This window comes from Triturus cristatus, chromosome 4_1, assembly GCF_964204655.1.
Source record: "Triturus cristatus chromosome 4_1, aTriCri1.1, whole genome shotgun sequence".
Lineage (NCBI taxonomy): Eukaryota > Metazoa > Chordata > Amphibia > Caudata > Salamandridae > Triturus > Triturus cristatus.
Window position 1 is genome coordinate 516,207,250 of NC_140585.1, and position 18,405 is coordinate 516,225,654.

An 18,405-nucleotide genomic window follows, 5' to 3' on the forward strand; every position below is an offset into this window, starting at 1 on the left:
TGGGACGGGGAGGTAGGGACGCTGGGACGGGGAGGTAGGGACGCTGGGACGGGGAGATAGGGACACAAGTGCAGGAAGAGACAGGCACTGCGCGAATGAGTGGAAAAAAAGTGCTCACATGCTTTTTCATGGAGCAATGTCTGCCTAGAGAGGGAGGCGTGTAGGAAAAAACTGCAAAGTCAGACTGTGCCGGGAAGAGGGCAACCACATTATATTTGTTAACTACAATCCACTACTTAAGCAGCGCTAGAGGGAAAGGGAGTTTTATTTAGGGGGCGTGGTCCAAGGGTTATTTTTACTGTTAAGTTTTGATTGTGTTACGGAACCCCGATCAGAGCCACATTTTGTGTAGAGTTCAAAGGTGAACTTTACTCAGACTTCCATAACTCGAAAGTACTGCTGGACTAGACCTTGTTGTAGAGAGGTGGTGAGTTAGGTAAGTGGGGGTCGTCTTTGAAAACCAAGAAAAATATACCTCAGTAGTGAAGAGCAGCCCCTACCTTTTAGCGTAAGAGGCGAGACCCGGTACTCCTTACGAAGCTCTCTCCCTCGGCATCCTTTAGCCGCCGACGGTTGCCTTCCTTTGTCCTGAACACATCCAGGTTGTCCCGGGCCCGCCTTCCCATCCCGGGCGCGCCACACGCATACCCCAGCGAGAGTCCTGGGCTTGCAAAGTCCGTCTCCATGAGTTGTGCAGGGAGCAGGCCTCTGCCCGTGCTCACAATTGAGCTCTGGCTCCCCTCAGCCGCACAGTGCCACTTAAGTTGCCTCCGAGCGCCGCACAACTCCATATACAGCCCCAGTGGAAAGAAGCACCCCACGCGAACCCCTTCAAACTTACTCAGCAAACTCTCCAGCAATGAAACAGCATTGTTACCCAAACAACACACGGCCCGTGACAACGGTGAGGCGGAAAGAGCTCCACGCTTTCACTATCGCACAAGCCAGGCCGGCCAGAGAGAAGACTTGGAGAAGGTGGAGCGTGGGCAGAATAAGGGAGGACTGGCCTCTGGAGGGACCTGCTGTGAGGAGAGCTGGAGGGGGAGCACGAGCGAGAGAGGCAGGAGTACAGGTGGTTGGCGACCGATGCAGAGTACACAGGCACTGGTTAAACAAAGAGCTAAGCAGCCACTACGGTCAGGTGAACACAAAAAAACCATGAAAACACATATTATAATACAACACACCCATAAAGATAAGACATAGCGTTATGACAGAAGGCAAGCAGGCGAGCCAGTCGGGTGGGTAGGACAAAAAAGCGAAAGGCAGGCAACCCAGGAAGCTTATTTCCAATGGCCGCCCTCTGTTTACCATAAACAGTGACGCGAGCTAATGGAAATAAGGGGTGGGGCTTCAAGCCCTTCTCTCAAGTCCTCCTTGACAATAGATCTCGCTGAGCGAGCTCCGCATGTGCGCAGCAACGCTAGGTGAGACCTAAACAGTAATGCTAAATGGGAGATGGGTACAAGGTAGGCAAAATAACTTCGGTCATCAGGTTCCAGAGATATATATTTTACTGTTGGGCCAAATTCGTGAAATGAGTTGTGTAAAAACTTGTTTTGTATTAACATGTTTTTATTAAGAACAGACACGCATAGCGTTATAAGGCCAGGTTACATCCAAAGTGTTGCATTTGTGTGACTATAGAAAAAATTAAATTTTCGTAGCACTCAAAGTAATGCCACTGGACACTCATCATCCTAAACAGGAAAGAACCGCTTAGCTTCCACGATCAGCAATGATTTTTCCAAGCCCCCTTCACAATACCTTTAGCAGCATGTAACCACAAAAATCCTAACTCCATAGCCTTAAAGACTTCCATTGTTGTGCTAGAGCCACCTGGGTCAAGAGGGACCAAGTTGATTCGCCATGTTCAGGTGACCCTTGAGCTGTAACAGTAAGTAGCTTATAGTAGATTTCCTCACTCTTGCTGCACTGTGCCATTCCTTAAAATCAAGTTTCCTTGGTAAGGGTGACCCATTAAACAAGAGAATTGTGACCATTTGTCTGCCCGATTGAGACCATTAAAGTAGCAAGGGAATAAAGATAGTGTGTCAATCAGTGCTAAAAGGAAAATTCCTTTAGCTTCATAGTATTCCAGGGAGCTTGTGATGACTAAAAGATGTTGTAAAAAGCAAGAACCTCAACGCAAATAAAGGATGAAAGCGTCTATATACAAGAATTAAGTTTTAAGCTTCTTGTAGGAAAACGTTTAATCACACCCAATGTTTGGATTTATGCTGCTGGTTTTTTGACGCTGTGCACTGGAACTCTGCTAACCAAGCACCAGTGCATGTGCTCTGATTCTATAAGCATGGTGTCATTGGCATTCCTTCTAACTGGCATATTTAACTTGCCTGCAATATAAAGTTAAATGTCACTCGCTAGTGGACTGTGTCATCCATTGTGCTACCCAGTAGAGTGACAGTACACATATGTCTACCACAGTAGACTGTCTGTGTAGTTTTAAAACTACAAATTCGACCTGCCAAAATAACCCTTGTTGACAGGCCTAAACCCTCTTTTAGTAATTCGCCCATAAGGCAGGGAGCACGGTATGTAAATATAAGACTTGTTAATGTTTAATGGTAAACAGGTCCTTACATTGACCAGGCCCCAAAAGTTATTTTCACTCTAGCAGGGTTAGCTGTTTCATAGGAAAGTATGAGATATAATGTAACATTTTCTAATGTTACCTCCACCTGGGACGCAGCTACAAAGTCAATTTTTGAACTTTTAAAAATGTTTATCACAAGTCCATTTCTCTGGTAAAGTCAGACTTGTAACAAATATTTTAGCAACAAGACTTTTAGAAAGTCACCTTTGTCCTGCCTAAAGTATCTAGAAGCCCATTTGTATGAGCTTCCCATGGCCACCCAGAAGCACAAAAGTCCCTTTATGATGTGTGAATTTGCTTTCAGAGCTGAAACAGAGGCCTGTGTGGAAATGCTCTCTTCCTCTGGCAGGGGGACCAACTAGGCTGTGCCCAAGACTTGCTTAATTTCAAAGAGGCTTTTTTGTCACAAGCAAATATTAACTGACACCTGGATAGAGCCCTCATTTGTCCCATAAATCAGGCAGGTTCCAATCCACGTGAAAAAGAAGCTGCCCCCAGAACTGGTTTAGAGGGTCCAGAGAGGAAGCGGTTCACATTTGCCTGCCAATTCATATGGGTGGGCATACAGGCTTTGAACAAGGGAAGAAAGGTTATACCATCTTGGATTTAGGCAGGGGGGGGGCACTGTGCTATTGTTTGCAGTAGGGCACACAGGAAGTGCTGTACAAGTGGTTAGGGTTGCCCTTGGGAACTTTTACTGCCTTGGTTAGGGAGGTGCCAGATATAAAAGTATAGCACCCAGAGATACTTGGAACAGTTAATAGACCTGTGGAAGTACAGAAGAGAACTGGACCTTCTGTCTGTGACCTGAGAAGAACCTAGTAGACTAGACCTGCTCTCCCTCTTGTTTCCAGGGAAAATAAGTGGACTCAATGGGTCATAAGGCTGTGACCTCCTGTTCAAGCTCCAGGGACACAACACACTACAAGGGGCCTTTTTTGCAAATTCCCAGATGACTGGTTGCAACTAAACGTGTTCCATGAACGTTTTCTTCTTGTCTATGGAGGTGGTGCAGGTGTAGAAGTACTTGTGGGTGAGGGCAAGGCCGCCTCCTGGTTTGTTGGGCCAGTCCTGATGGAAGATCTTGTATCTTAATAGGATGGCATTGGCGATGGTGGGTGTGGATGAGGGGTTGAATCCGGTTTCGGTGAGAAAGCAAATGTGCAGTGAGTATGTGTAGATGATACCCCAGACCTCGGTGGCATGTTTGCAGTGAGATCAAATGCTGAAGAGAATGCAGATCAGGTGGGGTGAGGTATGCGTGGTAGATGGAATAGAAGTGCTAATGCAGGAGATGAGGAAGGTTCTACCGTTGAGTGAGGTGTGGCATGGAGGCAGCTGTCATGGCAGCATTTGGTGTTGAATGCTTGCAGGTGGTAGGATGTATGTCACTGAGCATGGTCCAGGCATGGACTGCCACAGACTGACTTGCATTGGACATGGCAGCAGCATGAGGCGGTGCACCCACTATGCAGTTGCGCAGTGCCTGCCATTAAGTAGATCCTGGAAGGGAGGAGGTCGCGCAGGAGGGGCAGAGAGTAGGGCTAGCGAGGGGCAGGACACAGAAGATGGCAGGAGAAGGCATGAGAAAGAGATGCAGGAGAGCAGGTAAGGAAATTAAAACGAAAAAAAGAGCAAGCAGGCAACAAGGATTGAGAGATACCTCAGTGGCTAATCAATGATGTGGAACCCACGTAGGCCACAGACTGCTGCCTTTCCTTGCTAAGGATTTTTGACTTCCATTTCATAGACTAAGTCTGAAGGTAAAATTTATGACTCGATTGAACCTGATTTCTGTATCAAGCCTGCATTCTTTCATAGTCGGCCATAACTTGTACTTAGTCCAGTGGAACGAGATGACTATGCTTGGTGATTAACCCTTTTTAATGCAATTTAAACTTAAAAAATTTATAACACCGAAATTCCTTATTGGATTTTTGGTTTTTTAGTTTCATTTTATTTAGTAAAATGTACTTTTTTGCACCATCCCTACCAGAGGGTTAATCTCAGGTTAAGTTAGTGACCTTAAGGGCTCACTCTGAGCATTGTGGTTATTTGTGGTAGGCACTTATCCTCTTCAACTAATACTCCAGTTTCTTAAACACATCTAAAGAGGTTGCCTTTTTTGGCTGCTAAATGCCTATACCAATGGAAGAGCCACATGACTTTAAATGCACTGAAGTGCGCACAAATTGAGACTTTGAAATTTGGAGATATTTCTTCTTAATTCAGTTTTGAACAAATACTGCAAGCTCACTTTGTGATCATCCTTACTCCTTCTTAGGTTACTATTGGATTAGGCAGGGGCAGTGAACAGGAGTTACACTACAAACCACAATTTTTACAATCTCTTGGAACAATAATCGGATTCTGTCAGTGTGTTTCTTATGGACTAGTTATCCTTTGGATTAATTTAAGAAGTCGATCATAACTCAAAATGTGTAGTTTGGTTTCTAGCCTAGTCTCATTTATCCTTTGTTAGCGGTAAAATGGCTTTCAACTATCAATTATTATTTTTCAATTTTTTTGTACTAACTGGAAAAGAACCATCCACATTATAAGTTGTTGAGGTCTCCAAACAAGGCCCTGGTTGTTTAGTTACAAGTAATTCTGAGGCCTTAATCTTAGTTTTGCATAAACTTTCCCTTCACAATCTAGTAAAGCAAATGTGCAATACATTGTTGGTGAGATATTAATAGCTTGTAAATATATTGGAACAAGGTTGCTACCTTAGTTGATACACACTGTATAGTAGTAATTTCAGAAAATAACTGGAACAATAACTTAGCACAGAATATGATTTATATTTAATAAGGCAATGAGCAAGCCTCTTAGCCCTGGAGCTCTAGAATGTTTAGATGTTCTGATTAGTTCCATAATCTTTATCACTTTGATATTTAACTTCTCTGGCTGTTCACTATGTCATGATGTCTTTAAGTGACCTGTGTCTTTACCTTGAATTTAATTTGGTTATGATTTATGGAGAGAGTAGTGCTCAGAGAACTTTAAGACGCTATAATCTTGAAAAGCAAACTGGAAGGGCGTATACTCCTGAACTGGTAAATGACACAGAAGACGTGAAAAATTAGCTGTTGAAGAAAGCCAAATTCTAAGGTTGTTTTAGAAATCATGAGTGGTCATCTGTAGCACAAAGGGTGAAACAAAGAGTATTGTATATCCTTGCACCGGCAACTGCTGCAGCACGCTCTCCGCTCTGGTTTGCATGGAACTTGGGAGGGCGAATAAGAAAAGTATTAAAGGATCCCATGCTCTCGCAGGTGAGTGAAATTTAAACATTTTTAGAAGACTGTATGGAGCAGAAATGTAAACGACTATGTGGATTTGTTTTAGAATCTGGAATTCATTTCATTTTTCTATATGTAGCCAGTAGAGGGCAGAGTGATAGCTCTGTACTATTTTATTTATTCGTTTTTTAGGAAGGCCTACGTAGAATGAATTGGAGTAATCTGGCCTGTTGGTAATAAGAACAAGGATCACAGCTTTCCTAGCCCTAAGAGGAAGGAAATCTAAATCCCTTTGAACAGTTTTTTGTATAACCTATGAATAGTTGATGTGACAGTAAGAATCTGATGTTTAAAGAAGCGGACTATCAAATTTTTAACACCAAGGTTCCTGACGATCTCTGCAAGAAGTGGGGGTGGCCCGAGTTCAGACACCCAACAGAGGTCTTTCAAAATTTGTGTATTTATTTCCAAATATCAGTTTTATGTGGTTTTATTCATCCATAATGATAAAGATGTAAGACATTGTCTGAACCTTTGCTGGCAGGAATAGTTGTCATTAGGCAATGAGACAATCAATTGTGTGTCATCAGCATACAATAATACTTTAAACCCTAATCACCGATCGGTACTGCCAAAGAGGTCCTATTGATAAAGAGCTGTAGGGTTCTAAGATGTATCTTATAGCCTTTATAATGCATTTATAGGTTTTTCCCATTGAGCTCCAAAGTGGCTCAGGGACTGCTTTTATCTTTGACTATCCCTTTGCCACTAGTAACTATCTACTATGGTTATCACAGAGTCTATAGATTCATCTCATTTCTTATATGGAAGATTTTTTTTTATACTTAAATAATTTTCAAGTACTCTTCTTTCAACTTCCAGAAAGGATATGGAATGTCTTGATTAATCTGATTCTGGGGAACTAGGTGACTGGCTTCCAACGCTCTACCAAACAACATTGCGCATCCCTGCGTGAACGTGTGAGAGTGCTCTTCATTGTGGACACCATGTTCCACTTCTATAGACTATCCATTGATCTCAGAATAAGCTCAATGGGAAATGGTAATAATATCCCATTTATCAAAAAGATCACTGGCTCTGCAGGATGTATTGGACACATATAGAATACATAGCTCCTGAAAAAGTGTATAAACACAAAATAGAGGGATTGTGCTCTATTCATAGAAAATGTAATGGATTCAATGGTGTTTGGAATTACAAAGATGATTGTGAAGAAATCGTATTTGCTAGATTACCAACCAACACGGATATTAACTAATAAACATACTCCTTGAAAATGTAGGTTCTTTGGTTGAAACTCTGGGAATACTTGTTTAACTCGAACTATTGAAACGAGCTGACAAGACCCATATGGTATTGAGTAAGTGTACATAGTGGTCTCTGAGTTGGGCACTTAGATCTGAATTTGACTCTGAATCACTCAACACGTGCACTCCATTTTCTGGCAATAAAAACACAAGGCTTCATAAAATCTGCTGAAGAGCCCTCCAAGGCCGGACTGGGAACGTAAACCGGCCCTGGCAATTGTAAACCGGCCCTGACAATTGAGTCCGACCGGCAGCTGTGGGTGTTGGGTGCACATGGAAAACATTGCAGCTGCTTTCGTTACAGGGGGCCGATAGACGGCCCCCGGTGACAAAAACGCACCCCCAGTGTTCCAAAACTGGCCCCCACCCTGGCGACCTACCGGGCAAACGCCCGGTGCCCACTACGACCCGTCCGGCCCTGGAGCCCTTTCGTTTTTAGACGCACCTCAGTATTTGTACCATTAGTGGTATGCCTAGATAGTAATTTACAGGAATGTTTGAAACACATTCCAAATATACTGAAGTAAAGTGCATACTTTATATTTAAATGTAAAACTGTATTAGTTGGGGGAAAGGTACATTTTTGTGAAATTTGGTACCTGTATAGAAGTTATCTACATAACGGGGCATGCAAGTCAGAGAAGAAACATTATATGGTGTTATGAGAATGATCAGAAATGGAAATAATGAAACCATTAATTCCATATACCCAGGCAATCTAGTAGCACATAAAAGGTCATACAATGTTGGAAAAAAATCGACAATTATTTAAGGCTACCAACAAATTCACGGAAAATCATGAATTATCTTCTAATGCAAAAACAGTTCCTGCAGCAAACTGATTTGAGTGTATTTTTTAAAATCCGCCCAAAATGAAACACCTTGGGGCTTTTATATGCCTACTGTGCACCGCTTGTGAATAATGTGCATAGGGCTTCTTATAGTTGCTCATAATTGAACGAAATCAAAAGTACCGTTATAACATTCTGTACCATGAAACGTTACTATGAAAAGATCTATAGGAGCTGAAAATTAGGATAGAATTAAATATGTCTAATATGAGATGAACGAATTTGAATTAAAGTATGCCACGGCTTTCTCATGAACCGAACTATAATATTTCACAGCTATATTTAAGGCTGCAACTTTTAGTGCACAGGCCAACCTAATGCGGAAACTACGACAGCGAGATTCATGATGGATAGATTTCACTGATAATTTTTAATCAGTAAAGTTAATTGGATCCGAAACACAATGCAGTTTTTCAATTAAGATTCATAGAGAGCGCACAAAGAAGAATATAAAATAAAACAAATGCACTGGTTATTTCAAGCCAGAAGAGAAACCATCGAACGACATCTTATAAAAGGACTTCACAAACAATCCTGCCTGTCCTTCCTACTCTTAATAGCCCCGATTTAGAAATTCTCCCCCCATCAATGCCAATTGTGCCCTGACCTTGAGTTTTCATATTGCCGAGACAGTGAATTTTTAGTTTTGACCTGTGAATATTCCTGTTCTTTCTTTAGAATCTGATGACTTTGACATTTGAAACAAGCATTACTAAAGAGAAATATGCTGGCCTCTGCAATATGGTGCAGTTGTTAACTTGTTCTGTTTTTTTAGGTCGAGCCTAGACAGTGCTTGCATGTCTGAAAGATATGTTGTATGTACTTGGTGGGCTCTGGAGATCAGCACCAGGACTTGTCTGCTTCCCCTTCTGCTTAAGGACTTTTTTTTTCAACTGCCTCTATTTAACCGTCTTGATAGAAAATGACCAGTAGAGGTCAGTAAAACACCAGAATTGCTTTAGCATTCCCTAGATTCCAGGCCAAAGAAACTGGTCTTCCTTGAGCACCCGTAGACAATAATACTTTTTTCAAATCTTGTATTTTTAGTGATATGATATGACCACCGAAGTCCCCGATTTTATATTAAAAACAGAGCTTTGGACTATATCATTTTCCGCTGATAGGCAATATTTCTCTCCATGGGTTCCCATACCTGGCGTGTTCTGCAGTTTGGTGCTTACTTTCCCTCCATGTTAAAGAACAGTAGATATTTCAGCACCCAGGCTAATGAGCAGCTTTTCGAAATCCATAAAAGGTCCCAAAGGCGAGATCATTTGCAGTAAGATCTAAATCCAGCATTTGCCATGCAATCATAAGCCACAAAAATAAAAAAGAAGCCACTATCTACAATTGTTTCGCCCTGTTCAGTTCTTTCCCCAAAACTTCCTAGGGGGTGTTTCCCAAGTAACCGCACACGAAGGAGAACATCTATGAAGGAAAGGAGAGAGTAGCTGTCCACAGAGGCATGCAGCCTGAAATGAGCAGCTGGAGTGGAGTAGAATTCATGCTCACACTACTCTCCCCACATTCATGGTCTGTTAGTCGTACTGGTGCCATCCATGGGGTGAGTTTGTTTTCCACTCCTCACTAAAACGTGTTATGTAGAATTACATGAGTCAGGATCCAAATCTAGTATTAACATGGTTTATTCGTTAAGTACACGGACAGCACTCGACAGTTCCCTCGACTGCTCCAGATACTGCCTCAACTGCCACGATCTGGGACACTCAAATAGAATCGTAGTGGATGCATTCCAGTTCAGAACTCCACAATCTGTCCTGTCTTGCGCGATGCCATGAGTAGTGTATGGTAATAGTAAGTGTGAGAGCATGTCCTCGGAGAGTTTGACGGTGCTTTCCTAGTGTAAGTGTTTGTAGGTGTTTTGCTTTGCAATTTTTAACATGGTAAATGCTTGTAACTTTATGACGTGGTGAGATTCTTCTTCAGAGGGATTGACTTATTGAGTTGATAATTTGAGTCAGAATTTAGAGGGGATTAAGGAAAAGATAATGCAGAACCAGCAGTGCTCTGCCAATCAGTGAATGTCCAGATGTTCAGCCTTTGATACTTCATAACTTCTAAGAACCAATGGGCTGAGAGTTCTGGAATTGTGACATATGAGGAGGTAATCAAAGCAAATGTGAAAGGTATTTCCTCTGAGATTTGCACAACTATATCAAAGCGGTTCACTTTGCTGGAGATTTAAGATGTCCTAAGTGACGGAGCAAACTAATGTGAGATATAAACCTTTTCCCCAGGCTCGTAATTACAAGTATCCAATCCTATACTATACCAATGTTCACTCTTGTGTGTCCCAGACAACATTTTTTTAGTTTCCAATAGACTGGCTGGTAGTTTGTGTCCATTTCATATAGAGAACAATAGCTGTCTCGAACAAACAGTGATTTAAATAAGATATTGTATGGTGTTTAATGTTGGGGACATTATCAAATCATAGACCTGAAATAAGTAAACATTTTGGCAGAGGGTCTTGCGTGTCACCAACATTCATGGCTGTTATAACACCAAATCCAATGGATGATTGGGCAACTAAGCAAAGATGGTCGAGGCATACAGGGTGACTCTGAAGTGTGTTTGTTCATACCAGATATTTCCTTGCTTACCTGCATTGATCTCCGAGTAGAAGGATAATGTGAAAAATCCCCCTGTCTCAGAACGTGTTCATATGGTGTTTAATAATTATAGTTATTGGTAATGGTCATTTGTTCATTCAGTTTATAACTTCTGCTGCCATTTCTCGCTCTGCACATTTCCCAGTTTTACAGGTAAGCTGATCATGAAACTGAGCTGAGGCAGCATAATGTATGCAGACCTCCAAATGCACTCTACTACCAGAGTAATGGTCCGTAGCAGGTTTAAGTAATCTAGGTCTAAAAAAAACAGTTTGTCTACCCTACAATAGCATGACCTAGTTATACGGACTACCGCTGTTTCAAATGATTTCAGAAATGATGCAGGTGACCCTTCCTTACTCTCTGTCCGATATCTAACAATTTAGTACTGATGTCCAGCCACATGGTTTCTAATGTCACAACTATAGCACTTCTCGAATAGTGACCAGTGTGAAATCTGAAATCCATGATACTGGGGCTACTTGCAGGTTTATTCAGGACACACAGAAGAGAGATTGTAAGCACCAACAGCACCATGGAAACTCCGCTTTGGGCATCATTAATACCAAAATAACAAGGTAGAGATACAGTACCAGCCCTATGCAAAAAGGATTGGATGGGAGGGATACTGGCCTGTTCATGCACTCTTTCTACTGGAATAGACGCTTCCTCTCTTGGTCTGGACATTGGAGCATAATATCTGCAGAGGCCATGCATGCAAACTGCCTTTCTATGCAAGGTCAAAACCAGCGCCAAAATCACAAATTGAGGATTAAGACGGTTTCTTGTATTGCATGTTCATTTCTTTGGTTCGTGCAAAACATGCTTTTCTATCCCCTCCACTCACGAGCGTGTTTGTGAATTCAAATGCACCTAAAATGTGTGCCTCCCCTACATTGGCTCACATTCACGTTTGAACTTTGCACTCCTGCTTTAGATTAGACCAGGGGTCTTCAAACTGGGTGGCGGCCCTCCAAGGGGGACCTCCACTGATCCCCGCGGGGGTACCAGCCTCTGGCCAAAAGAACCACTATACTGACAGCAGTGCTGTGTTAGAAGTGGAAAAGATGAGCTGCAGCAAGCCCCTTTGTAATGGGACATCGGCCACTTGTGTCAAGCGCATCTGAGCTGAGAGGATGCGTCAAAAGGGAAGGGACTCAAAATATTCTTCAAAACCCCAAACTCCTTTCTAATAATCGCACTGTGGATACTTGTACACATTAGTGAGGTCAGTCTGACCAGAACAGTATGTTTGGCGATCATGTATTTGGTTGCATTTTTAAAACGCTAACATAACTTAACTGCAATATTTAAATAAGTCCAGATATATTTGAACATTGGCAATTTAATTGAATAATTGTGAAAAATTCTGAGGGGGCCTGATTTTTATTTTTTGGATGGGAGAGGGGGTGGCGCGGCACTAAAAAGTTGAAGACCACTGGATTAGACTGTCATCAGTTTGTCCGTTAAAGGAAATTCAACCCTTGCTCTTGTGGTTGGAACATTCTTTTTGTTTTTATTTTTAGCATTCATCAGTATATGGCAAAGGTGAAGTCTTTAAAGGAAGAGCTGGAGGAAGTGAAATCGAACCTCAACAGTACAGAAGATAAGAGGGCACACGCGCTGGCTCAGAACAAACAGCTGGTAAGGGCTGCCGCCGCAATTATATCATGGCAACCGTCACTATTTTGTAAATGCTTGTGTGCTTCCACTCCATTTTACTTTACAACTATCATCGGGTCTGTATTTAAGGGCATACATATTTTGCAAAGGTTTACCTTAAATCAGTATTTTCATAAAAACGATTAAACTCCATTTTATATCCTAATGATTAGTATGCCTAAATTGTTTTTTGGAAGAAATGCACTTACGGTTCGAATACACCTCCATAGAGGGTCCTCTGTTGTTAAGAGAGGCGCTGCCCGTGTTCACAGATAATTGACTCAAGGCGCAGCTGGATAAGATGGGGAGTGAGAGACGTCCCTGAGCCACAGTGAGCTGCAGACCTGGGCTGAACCTGAAACATGATGACATCACATGAAATGCTGGGATGTGCTGGAGAAACAGAAGGACTGTACCCGCTGGTGACCCTTAACTGCCCCCTCGTCTTCACCGTGTGCTGGACAGGAATTATTCCTGGTGTCGCCCTGCCCCACTTGGATGTCTGAGAGGAATCGTACAATCCCCTCTTCATGGAAGGCCAGTTGCCAGTTCAAACCATTCTCCCACGTTTCTGGAGTCATCAGTGTGCCCCTATTGGTGTCACCCTAGGCACAAGCTAAGCTACCCTATTTCCCTGGGGTGGGTGGGAGGGGAGGGTGCCTAGATTGTCCAGTTGGTCTCCAGTTTTATTATTTCATGGGCGCCCCAAACACTGGAATGTTTTTGTTTTTTTGTTTTTTTAAAGCTCTTTTTATTCAAAGATGAAACCTAAAACCATACAAACCAAATCAAGACCGTACAGTACAATGATCTCGCAATACAAAAAGCTCAAGACACGGCAACTATGTACATTTAGCATTGGGAAACATTACAAAAAACATACATTATCATTCCATATGCAAAGCAATTGAATATCTTCATAGTCTACCACTAGGGAGGGGGGGGGGGGAGGACAACAGGGGTGCACAAGAGACCTCTGCTTTCGTTCCATGTACCCCATATTTTGGACCATTTTTGTGCGCACCCCCTACTTTCATGAACCACCTCTTAGCCTGCATGCACCAATCCATGTCTGACTCCCAATCCTTATAACACAGCTGAACTCCACCCCTCCATGTTCTAGCAATGTTACGCTTCGCCACCATACATCCCAGTGTAACCCACATCTTCTCGGTATGTGACCAATCTGTGGCTTTCCAAATATTAAGGAGACCCTTCCGGGGGAGTCGTCTATTCTGGAATTACAAACGCGAGTCATACCAGCAATAACTTTCCCCCAATACTCTCGTTGGACAGGGCAGTACCACCATTGTTGTATATAAGTACCATCTAGGCCACAACCATGTGGGCAAGCAGAGGAACCCAGCACACCCATCTTGACCAACACAGAGCTGGTGTAATACGTCCGATGCAGCAATTTAAGTTGTATGAGTCTGAATCGTGATTGGATTGCTACCTCGCGAGGAGATGCAAGCGCCTCTCTCCAATCGTAATCGTCCAGATCTCCAACATTATCAGCCCACTTAGCCCGCAGTTTATCCTGGGCATCTGAAGTATGATGGAGGATTTTCCGGTAAGTCAAAGAGATGGCTTTCTCCGGGAGATAATCATCCAATAATATATCTCCAGAGGCAAGGAAACCGGTACCTCCGAGTTCTTAGGAATGGCTTTATACAACGCATTTCTAGCCTGCAGATAACGGAAAGTTTCTCGATCATGCAATTGGTAGTCCCTCTGTAGATCAACAAAAGGTATCACTGTACCCCTCGCCTACATATCCCTGACTGTAGAAAGATCTATCAAATCCCATCCATCGAATCCCGGCTGCTGAGAGAGCATACGCAAGCGGCTAGATTCCAGCAGGGGTGTAGCTTGTGTTATTTTATCTCTCCACCCCAAAGCCTGCGTTGTTTTATGCCATATATCCACAGTAGATGACGTGGTAGTGAACCTGGGTATGCAGCGTGTACCCCCATAAAGTGCTTTGAGATAGGAACCAGGTAGCATATTGTGCCGGTCGATTCTATAAGCAGGGCCCGAACTAGGACGATTAACCCATCGATTTAAAACAACTAGTTGGGAGGCCCAGTAATGAGAGCTGATGTCAGGCAAGGCAATACCACCGTCGTACCAGCTCTTTGTCAATTTAGTACGAGTGATACGGGGGGCACCCCGATCCCTGAGCAATGCCCTAACTTCGGAGTCAATTAACTGGAAATACAGCGGAGGAACTGAGTATGGCGCATTCTGTAAGGCGTACAAAAAACCTGGGTGGGCCATCATCTTGTAAAGAGCTGCTCTACATAACAATGTAAGGGGTAATGTTTTCCAATGACTGATATCGAAGCAAGGGGGGCAATAAGTTGTGCTCATAAAAGACAGAGGAATCCGGAGTAACGTAGCTTCCTAAATATTGAAAGTCGTCAGTCACTATGTGGGTCTCACAACCCAGCGGTAAAACCGGAGGAACTCCGCTCAACCCTAACACCATAGACTTGTCCCAGTTAATAGTGTACCCGGAATATATTTTAAATAAAGCGAAGATATGGAGGACAAGCTGCAGTGAGAAAAAAGGTCTGGCCAGGTACAACCGAATGTCGTCGGCGTAAAGGGAAATCCACTGGACCAATCAGGTGACCAATTCAAGCCCCTAATGAGCGGGTCCCCCCTTATCCAAATCACCAGGGGCTCCAGGGCTAGGGCAAAGAGCAGAGGCGAGAGCGGGCAGCCCTGCCTCGTACCCCTTCCCAGGACAAAAGATGCGGAACGGGCACCATTTATGGAAATCCGTGCCAAGGGGTTAGCGTAAAGAAGACGCACCCAAGAACGGAATCGGCTCCCGAAACCATACCGCTCAAGTGTGGCAAAAAGAAACGACAACTCGATCATATCAAAATCCATTTTGGCGTCGAGGAACATAATGATGGAATCTTCTTGTATATTGGCGGCCCTACCCAACACTCCACACAACCTTTGGAGATTCAATGCTGTATTTCTGGTGGGCATAAAGCCTGACATCTCTGTTTCCAAGTCCTCCAATTGTTTGCGATCTCTCCTTCCTGTGACCTGCAACAGCTGCCACCCCGGATAACCACTTTATAAGCCTCCCAGAGTGTGACATCGGATGCCACCGACCCATCGTTTTCCATAAAATAATTGTGGGGAGTTTTAATGAATTGCTCTCTAATGGTTGGTACCTTGAGACACCATGGATTGAATATCATTTCATGCCTGGTTGGGGGCGGGGGTGGTGGAAACGCCGCCATAATACGTTACTATTGGGGAGTGATCAGAAATGTCTCTAGGGAAAAGGATATACCATCAAACATGGGAAGCTGGGGGGGCTCGACAGAAGATATAATCAATATTGGACAGGCTCGCATGTACCCCTGAATGAAAGGTGTATTGCAAAGAGGTGGGGTTACAGGTCCTCCACACATCTATAAAGCCTCCAGAAAGTCAACCCATAGCCTCCCAGCCTAATAAGGTGGTGCGTTCCACTAAAGCTGCACTCAAAAAGTCGAGGGAACAACCAGAGGGGTGGCCAGACCGGGTATAAGAAAAGCCAACATAGCCCTGCACAGATGGTGAGGTTCCAATAAACTACGGATTACCAATATCTAGAAAATGGCCCGATCCTGATAAATCAAGACCTCATGTGTCCCCAAGTCACGCCAAACCTTCCGCTCGTGGTTGAACGCTCTTGAATCGATTCTGGTTGTTGTTCCCTCGACCTTTTGAGTGCAGCTTTAGTGGAACCGCACCACCTTATTAGGCTATTGACAGATTATAGCCTTGATCGTGCTGCTGTTCTACCTCTTCTTTATGTTACATGGTCCAAGAACGTCATTCTTGCAACTACAGATTTTTGTTTGATCGACATATTGCGAACTAAATTAGGGATTTCATTACATGGACTCTCATTGTTGTACCAGCCAGTAGTTTTGATTTACCCTGAGGCTGCACCTCCATTTCCATCATTGGCATTCTTTGTTTGGGATATACAATTTCTTTCGGATTTTCCATTTATCTTGACTGGACTACGACCCTACGATGACCTTTCTTTAGCCTTGAAAGTCTGAATACTTATTAGTACAGACGAAACACGTATTGGCTTTTTTATACGCTGGAAATTTTTTCTGAGAATCATAAAAATAACGTTTTCTACGTAAGTCTTGTGAATTACCCTGTGCATTGGATCCCCTTGGAATTTTAGGATTATTTGGACTGACTTATTGATTTTTGATTGACACTGGTCCATAATACTGTTTATTGTCAAGGACAAAATCTTACTTATGATGGGTGTGCTGTATTAGCTTATTTTTCTGTTAACTATTCCATGGCGTGTCACTCAACCAAACAACCCAAGCGGTAATCTGCTGGCCCCCCGTGAAGCCAATGGAAAAGTCCCTGAAAAACAATGTTATCGTGCTTGGCTCTTAACAATACAAACTAAATGCAAATATCCCGACCCCCGGCCCATCTTAAATCCACAGGACAACATAGGACACCAACATCAGCACCAACTGCATTTAAGCTTGTGGAGCAATTCAAAACAAATGGAGCAGCCCCCCCCGACCTATAAAAATGAACCGACTCCCCCAAAAAGCTAACCAATTCTCATTGTGGCTAAATCGCACCAACACAGTTCCTTCGATCACTCACTCCCACTTCGTTCAGTTCATTCTTGTTGACTGCCCCGTCCCTGTTCATGACTTGGAGATGATCGCTGGCGAGCACTGGAGGCGCGCCAGTCTTCGAGCAAGTCCCAAGTCTCATCAGGGCTCTAAAAAAACAACGATTTACCACCTGTGAGGACCCTCAATTTAGCCGGAAAAAGCATGGCGTACTTGAGGCCATGATCTCAGAGCTCGCTTGACTTCAAGGAAATATCTGCGCCTCTGCTGCACTTTGTAGGTAAAGTCCAGAAAAAAGGTGATAGTAGCATTCTCGAACTTGAGTGGCGGGGTAGTCCTAGCTGTCTGGAGGATTTCATCCCTTTCTCGAAAATTAAATATCCTCGCCAACAGAGGTCATGGAGAAGAGCCAGGTTTCGGGGGGGGGGGCTCCCTCGTACATGGTGCGCCCGTTCCACAGAGAAGTACTTTGCAAGGGACCGGGGTTGTAGAGGTTTCAGTATCAATTCCCCAGCGACCTGCTCCTCCGATTTTTCTGGAACCCCCAAAATACGCATGTGGTTTCTCCTTGCTCGCCCCTCGTAATCCTCCAACTTCGCCTCAAAGTCCGATGCTTGAGCTTGCAGACATTTGACTGAAATTTCAAGGGACTTTGTGGAAGTCTGAAGGGTTTTCACTGATTCTTCCATTTCTTTGACCCTGTCCCCTCCCCCCCCCCCCCCCCCATTTTACAAAAGTCAGCACGGATGAGTGATCTCCATCATGGCAGTATCAATCTTCTGTTCCAACACCATGCGAACCCCCTGGATAGCTTCCATCACATCGACGAGGGATCCAACTCCGCTCGTTTGTCGTCCGCTGCATCAGCCTTGGAGTGGGCGAATTTTGATAATATAAGTATACTGGATTGTCTGGATCCCTTATTAGTGGCCATAGTGCCAAATACACAATAATTGATGCTAATGCAGTGTAATGACTATGAAGCGTAGAAATTGGGGGGGGCGGGGTCTGCACCCACCGCAATCCAGACCCAAACAGCACCACTATAAACACCCAACTCACATTGAGCCCAGCCGTGGAATATGTGGCGAAGGAATGAGATCTATAATTAAATAAGGGTTTGCACCATACCTGCATACTTTGGGCACTAAGATGCCAAGCCGACCACACCCCACTATAGCAGATGATGCAGTAAGTCAAGGGAGTGATCTACAGGTATTCCCCAGTTCATGAGAGTCTCCTGGCGAAGGTTATGAAGTTCCAACAGGCAAATGTCCATATAATCCGTAGTAATGATGGGGGAGGGGCACCTTACCACGTCGCAATGGCAGCACCACTAGGGGAAAGCGGTCCTAATCCAATCCTTTACCCAGCGGTGCTGGTAAGCATGCCTGGGGGTGGGGGGGGTGAGGAAGGGGCTCCCGGGTCTTCT

General features: G+C 43.7%; 1 protein-coding gene across 7 annotated transcripts in view; it reads left to right on the plus strand.

Annotated features, from left to right (window-relative positions):
* Positions 1-18,405, plus strand: part of IRAG2 (inositol 1,4,5-triphosphate receptor associated 2) — a 1,211,571-nt gene that overhangs the window by 271,910 nt on the left and 921,256 nt on the right. For all 7 annotated transcript variants that reach the window (XM_085652757.1, XM_085652760.1, XM_085652761.1 and 4 more), the window contains exon 8: positions 12,201-12,318. In XM_085652757.1, the coding sequence (XP_085508883.1) occupies positions 12,201-12,318 (118 nt within the window). The remainder of the gene's footprint in view (positions 1-12,200; positions 12,319-18,405) is intronic.